This window comes from Eublepharis macularius, chromosome 13 (genome assembly GCF_028583425.1).
Source record: "Eublepharis macularius isolate TG4126 chromosome 13, MPM_Emac_v1.0, whole genome shotgun sequence".
NCBI lineage: Eukaryota > Metazoa > Chordata > Lepidosauria > Squamata > Eublepharidae > Eublepharis > Eublepharis macularius.
This window is the reverse complement of record NC_072802.1, coordinates 41,073,354-41,080,460: the sequence shown is the minus strand read 5'-3', so window position 1 is coordinate 41,080,460 and position 7,107 is coordinate 41,073,354. Positions and strand designations below refer to the sequence as shown.

The 7,107-nt window shown below is 42.2% G+C and overlaps 1 protein-coding gene across 1 annotated transcript; it reads left to right on the top strand.

Moving 5' to 3' along the window:
- Positions 1–205: 205 nt before the first annotated feature.
- Positions 206–5,370, top strand: BRS3 (bombesin receptor subtype 3). Its single transcript, XM_054996950.1, has 3 exons — positions 206–642; positions 2,759–3,110; positions 4,975–5,370. The coding sequence occupies exons 1-3, from the start codon at positions 206–208 to the stop codon at positions 5,368–5,370; spliced, it is 1,185 nt and encodes a 394-aa protein (XP_054852925.1).
- Positions 5,371–7,107: the final 1,737 nt, after the last annotated feature.

The window sequence follows — 7,107 nt, the reverse complement described above, 5'->3', positions numbered from 1 at the left end:
CCACCTCCCACACAGTTCAATAGTGAATCTGTATGCATTCATCCTTATCCTGCTTTGATTCTCCAGAGTGGGAAATGAGTTATGTGACTTGAGGAACTGGATTTCCAGTGAGCTGCTCTGAATCTCTCTGATTTTTTTAAAACTCTTTTTGCTGGTAGAACATCAGGCGTTTCTGACGGATTTAATGTCAGCCTGAGCAGACAAAATGTCACAGGCACCTTTGCTGGTGGCAAATGCAATGTTATATTCTTTTGCAAATGCTACTGAGCATCTGACATCAATCACCGACAATGAACCTATAGAGGAGGAAAGGTGGTCCGAAGATGCCCCTCTTGGGTTGGGAATACTCTGCATAATTTACGTTACCTATGCCATGATCATTTCGGTGGGTCTTCTTGGAAACGGGATCCTCATTAAAGTCTTTTTCAAGATCAAGTCAATGCAGACGGTCCCAAATATTTTCATCACTAGCCTGGCTTTTGGGGATTTGCTGCTGCTGCTGACCTGCGTGCCGGTAGATGCTGCTTGCTACATCGTGGACACCTGGCTGTTTGGAAGGATCGGCTGCAAGCTACTGTCGTTTATCCAGCGAACTTCTGTAGGAGTGTCAGTGTTCACTTTGACTGTGCTCAGTGCAGACAGGTGAGTCTGAAGGAATTTACTTGATCAAGAACTATTTGCATATAATATACGACAAGGAATTACCATATCTTAGTTCAACTGGGCAATTCAGCTAAGTATCCTGATAGCAGCCAAACTGGATCCTTCTCAATAAAGCGCTGTTATTCTCTAGCTCTTCATTCCTGATCTTCAGCTATTTAATATTAAGGACACCTCTGGAATGAATGCAAACTCCCATCAATGAGATTCTGAGCCTGAATTTCTTCCATGACATTGTTCGTCTAAAATGCTGTGCTTTGAGGCTAGACATTGATTTCAAATGTCTGAACTGGAAAAGCAAAATAGGAGCCAGTGCAGGATAGTGGTTTACTTGCAGTTAAACTGGATGAGCAGGGTTCAAACCCCTACTTTGCTCTGAAGCCTGTTAGGTGACCATGGGCCAGTCACTTTGTCTCATTCTAATGCATCTTACAGGACGGTTATGAGATCAAAATGGTGTATACTAGAAAGGAATTACAAAGGATAGAAGGTAACTGTGAGCCGCTGTGAAACAACATCCCCCACACTAATGCACTCCAACTGGAAAAACGCAGTTGCTTAAAGGCAAGAAAAAATGCTATACTGGTGCTACCTAGTGGTGCCTTTGAGCAATTCATGAAGATCAAAAACATTTGAAACATATTTTCTCTTTTCAATAAGGCCAATCCATAAGTTTTTATATCCATGGCTAAATCACCTGCTACGTGAGACGATGATCGCTTCCACACTGAGATGACTCCCCATAGTGCTCTCATTGCCACTGCACATGCAGAGGCATTCCCATTAGCAATGGAGGCTCCATGTGAGAGGAGGATTCTACTATCCTATCCCCTCCATCCTCTCCCCCCACGGAGCCATGGTGCTTTTTGTTGGCTTCTTTAAATAAATCAGTAGTAGATACATTGCTGTAGTGTAATGGTGCTATAGCAATATGCTGACTAAAGCTGCCAAAAGCTTGCTGGTGGTGGGAATGGGTGTGTGTGTAAATGGCACTGCATGTGGGGAGTGCAGAAATCTGCACCTCCCCATCCACACAGATCCCAAACTGGTTTGAGTACAGTTTTTCTGGAAAGACTGTACCAAAGCAGGTTTTGAAAATATGAGAGGAAACGGGGTAAGACCTGGGTGGTAGATACCTGCATGACAATGGAGGGCTCATGGAGCAAAGCTTCCACGTGGAAGTTTTGCTCCATTAGATTTTTATCTTACTTTTCCTCCCAGGAGCTCTAGGTAGCATATTATGTTTTCCTCTTCCCATTTTAACTTTAAAGCAACAGCCTTGTAAGAAAAGCTAACTGAGAAAAGCTAACTGGACCAGTATGAACCAGTAAGCTCTATGGCTGAATGGAGATTTGAACTCAGCTCTTTATGGTTCTAATCTTTATTTTCTTTTACTTTATTTATACCCTTCCTTTCTCCCCAATGTGGAGAAGCAGCTCACATTATTCCCCTCTCTATTTTATCCTTATAACAACCCTGTGAGGTAGGTTAGGCTGAGAGAGTGTAACTAGCTCAAGATCTCCTAGTAAGTTTCCATGGCAGAGTGGGGATTTGAAGCTGAGCCTCCCAGATCCCAGTCCAACACTCTAACCATAGTCTCTTAAGCCTAGTCCAGCACTATAACCACTGCCTCTCAATCTGACACTCTTACACTGTCTCTTATCACACTAGCAAATTTGTTTAATTTATTACAAAAAGCAGGAATTAATTACAGAATTTGACTAATCAGCAGCTGGGCAAATTTTCAGGAGTAGGAATGGTGTACGAGCAATTGTCTCAAGCCATCAGAATTCAGAACACACGAAAGCCGCTTTAACACAAAATCAGACAACTGGTGCACCTGGCGTAGCACTAACTGCTCTCTGACTCTCAGTAGTTTTCCAGGACCTCTGGCAGGAAGAGGCTTTGCCCAGCACCTGCATCTCCTTTAACCAGAGATGGCAGGGACTGCAACTAGGATCTCCTGAAAGCAAAGCAAGCGCTTTGCCATTGAACTATAGCCCAGTCCCAGGCAAAGATATGGCTGCTGTCTTACCCCCCCTCCCCCCACCCTGGTATTTCCATTCTTCTAATTCTGTGACATTAATCATGGTTGTAGGTACAAGGCTATAGTGAAACCCCTGGAACTGCAGAGGGCTGATGCAGTTCTGAAGACCTGCTTCAAAGCTGCCTGTGTCTGGATCACCTCGATGTTGCTAGCTGTCCCAGAAGCCGTGTCTTCAGATTTATATGCTTTCCATGTCCCGGAGAAAAATGGCTCCTTTGAAACTTGTGCACCTTATCCAGTATCTGAAAGGATCCTGCAGGAAGCTCATTCTCTAGTGTGTTTCCTGATGTTCTATATTATACCACTAGCTATTATTTCTGTCTATTATTTTCTTATTGCCAAAACACTATACAAAAGCACCTCCAATATGCCAGCAGAAGAACACAGCCATGCTCGTAAGCAGGTAAGTGATAGAATCAGAGCTTTTTAAGATCACAAATATTTTTTTTCTGACTATGCAGATTAACTCAGAAAGATCATTAAGTTTTGCATCAGCATATGCATGAATACATTGGGAAAGAAATGTTTTTGATTAATTAAAACTGCCCAATGATTAATCCTGCAGCAAAGATGTTAACTGGAAGAGGTCGTAGGGACCATATGCCTCTAGTTTTGGCCCATCAACACTGGCTCCTAATTTGTCTCTGGGCACAATTCAAGGTGTTGTTGTTGACCTTCAAAACTCTATATGGTTTGGGACCACATAGCTGAAGGTCCACCTACTCCCTTACAAACCTACCCAACCACTGTGGCCTTCTTCAAAGGACCTGCTTTGGGTGCCCCTGCTTTCTGAGATTAGGTAGCTGTAGGGTTGCCAGGTCCCCTTCCTCATCCCGATGGGAAGGGGGGCCTGGCACTCATCTTGAGTAATTCTTTGCGTGCACAAAAAGAGCGTGCACACTCCCGGTGTGGCACACTTCTAGGAATGATGTCATCGCAGAGACCATGGGAGTGCTCCCAAGCTTCACGCCGGACTGATTCTTAAAGAATTGGCCCATTTGGGGGCCAAATTGGCCCCGACACAGAGCATGTGAGCACTCCCATGGCCTGCGTGATGACATCACTCCTAGAAGTGATATCGTTGGGCTGTGCCAGGAGCGCACCCCAGAGGGCCTGTTCCTCCTCCCCCCACCAGCCAGGTGAGTGGTGGTGGAGGGCAGAGGCTAGGAGCGGGGGATCCCCTGCCTTCTCCAGGGTACCAGCACCCCTATGTGGGTGGCAAACTGTGGGAGAGCTTTCTTGATCACGGCACCAAAACTCTGGAACTCTCTCCCCAGGGAGATCCACCTAGCCCCTTCTGTCACCATTTGCTGCCAGTGGGTGAAGACTTTTTTGTTTCTTTTGGCATTCTCTCAGCAATGCTTCCTTTGTGCCATGTTTTTAACTGTTTTAATTGTTGTTATATGTCTTTGGTTTTAGCTCTAGTTTAACTGTTTTAATGTATTGTTTTTTGGGTTGGTTTTAATATAACAACAACAACAACATTCGATTTATATACTGCCCTTCAGGACAACTTAATGCCCACTCAGAGCGGTTTACAAAGTATGTCATTATTATCCCCACAAACAAGTAGGGACAGGTTTCAAACAAAATATTGCCAAACAAGGACCAAACGGTCTACAGAAACCTGATAGATTATAACAATAATACAATTTTAATGAAAGTGCCAATGCAATGAGTGCAAAAAGTGAAAGGTAAGTATTCCAATATATATACAACAAAAATATTTTTGGAGTATTATTGTTATAATCTATCAGGTTTAAAAGCAGGTGCCTGCTTTTAAGGACTCTGGGTTGCATATCAGTTCTCTCTGTTCCAGCACAGGCCATACTTTATCATTTCTGACTAACTCATGTTTACTTTTGAGCAGGCTGACAGTTTCTAGAGGGGCGCTAAAGGCAGCAGTCTGTGGAGGCTGGGAGATGGCCCTCTCGTCATGATGGCTCTTCATGAGATTCAAGTTACTTAACAATTTCTCAGGAGCAATGGCTCACAGGACAATACTAAGGCCAATGGTACAGTCCAGTGTGCAGATGCTTTGGATGAATTGTTAAGGTGCTTGAATGCCAGAAGAAAAACTCTCACAAGTTGAATTCACCCCCTTGGGCCATAATTTATCTACCTGTTCTTTGATGAGAATACGTCAAATATGCTTTCTAACCAAAAGAAGAAGATTTTGGACCTGGGGTTATTTCGTTTTTTGTTAAATAATCAAATATGTTAATTAATAACAATTACACATATATGTGCAATTACATTCTCCCTAGATTGAATCACGCAAGAGAGTTGCCAAGACTGTGCTGGTGTTAGTTGGCTTGTTTGCCTTCTGCTGGCTCCCTAATCACATCCTTTACCTGTATCGCTCATTCACCTACCACACTTCAGTTGATACATCTGCCTTCCACCTGGTTGCCACAATATTCTCCCGGGTTTTGGCCTTCAGCAATTCTTGTGTCAACCCCTTCGCTCTCTACTGGCTGAGCAAAAGTTTTCGTCAACACTTCAAGAAGGAAGTTCTGTGTTGCAAAAGAAAAGTTCCTGCACGGCGACCCAGTATTACCCAGAGTAATACTCCTACTAGGGCAATGTCAGTCACGGGCTCAGAAATCAGTGTAACTTTGCTCACTGATTATAGTATCACAAAAGAAGAAGAGAGTGTTTAATTTGTTTCAGTTTGAGCATATCATCAAAGCACATCAGGATTCAGAAAGGAGTCGGAGGTACACCAGCATCTCTTTTTAACTCAAGTGATAAAACTTCAGTAAAGCACACATCATACAAAATCCACACCCAGGCATAGAGACAGTTTATTCTGGAGAGGCCATTTATCTGTTCCACACGTACAAGCTTTCTCCATCAAGCTGCTGCTTCAGTCCTGTCGCACTTGATCATACCGTGAAAATGTTTTTGCATTCCCTCTGCCATTACAGACATAAGGCTGATCTGCATAACAGAGAAAAACATGAGCCTGAATACTGAACACCTCTGAGAACAATGGAGGAGATGAAATACCGCTCTACTATGAAACTGAAATGCTCTTAAACTTTGGGCATCCTTACTTTGGAACTAATTCCATTTAATTCAGTGGAACTTCTGGGTACATATAGGCAGACAAGATCAGGTTCTAAAGGCTCCCCCCATCACTGCAAAACCTCAAATTTACCTAAGAGGTACAGAGACAAACTTGTTTCTTCAAGGTAGTCACCAAGATGTCAGTTTTGCTCTGTGAAATTTGGGTTCAAAGACTTGGAACTGGGATGGGTGGTAAAACTCTGGTAACATAAATACAAACAATGCTTATCATGTGGTAGAAAGAAATATAATAAAGGGATGTTCACATGACAAGACTGCTATTAAAATCAGGAATGTTTTAATTTTTGTTCCTCTCCTTATGTAGCAGCAGATATTTCAGCTTAGGACGCTATACCTGTTTGCAATATGTAAGCCTCCTCTTATAATTGTTGAGTTTTTCTAAGCATCCTGTCAGAAGCTAATTAGTTGTTTAAATTTGGCCAGATCTGTGCACAGCCATATGTGCGCCTCTTAAATATTTGCTTTGCAGTACTGACAGCACAAGATACAACGGGGCTGTTACAAGTGTAAACATATCAAAGAAGAAAAAACGTTTCCTGTATTTTAATTAATTCTTAATATTAATGTGAATGTTTATTAGGATTTTAAATCCATGTTTTAATAAAGGACCCTCCCCCACTCCCCCATACATACCTTACTACCACACTGGTGTAGAAACTGCTCCCCAGAACTGCCAAGGCACATATTATTACAGAAATTAATGAACTGTTGAAAATGTTCAGATGAGATTGTTGCAAGAGATTTGATCTCCCAGTTCATGCTGCATACAAAGTGAGACACAAGATCTCAACAGCAGGAGTGCTTAGACTCTGAAGAACTCTGAGTCCCCCACAGCAATGTTAACAATGTGCCTCTTCCTATTATGTTTTTCTCCAGCTCAATTCTCTTAAATAAATGTTGCTCTTCTGCTTTTTATTGATGCTTTTTTATTAATGCTGCAAGTCTACAGGGCTATCCATGTCTGAGCTGGTTTTATAATTTCCTGTACTGAACTGTTTCCCATTTCTGTACTGTGATGTAAAGCTGCTCATTTAATAAAATTAGCAGTTATAACCAAGAAGCAAGATGAAAATTGGAAAATATTTTTTGTATACCTGAAAGTGCTACAAGAACAAAGACATTCTGTGCAGTATGCATTCACGTTTTATAAAACAGGCACCTTCCAATTTTGGGCACCATGGCCCCAGTCCAGCTCATTAGTTATGATGTAGTTTGAGTTCCATTTAAAGCAATGAAGCAAATTCATTATAAATAAGACAGTAATCATATGCACACTAATCTGATACTGAACTCTATAGAACTTACTC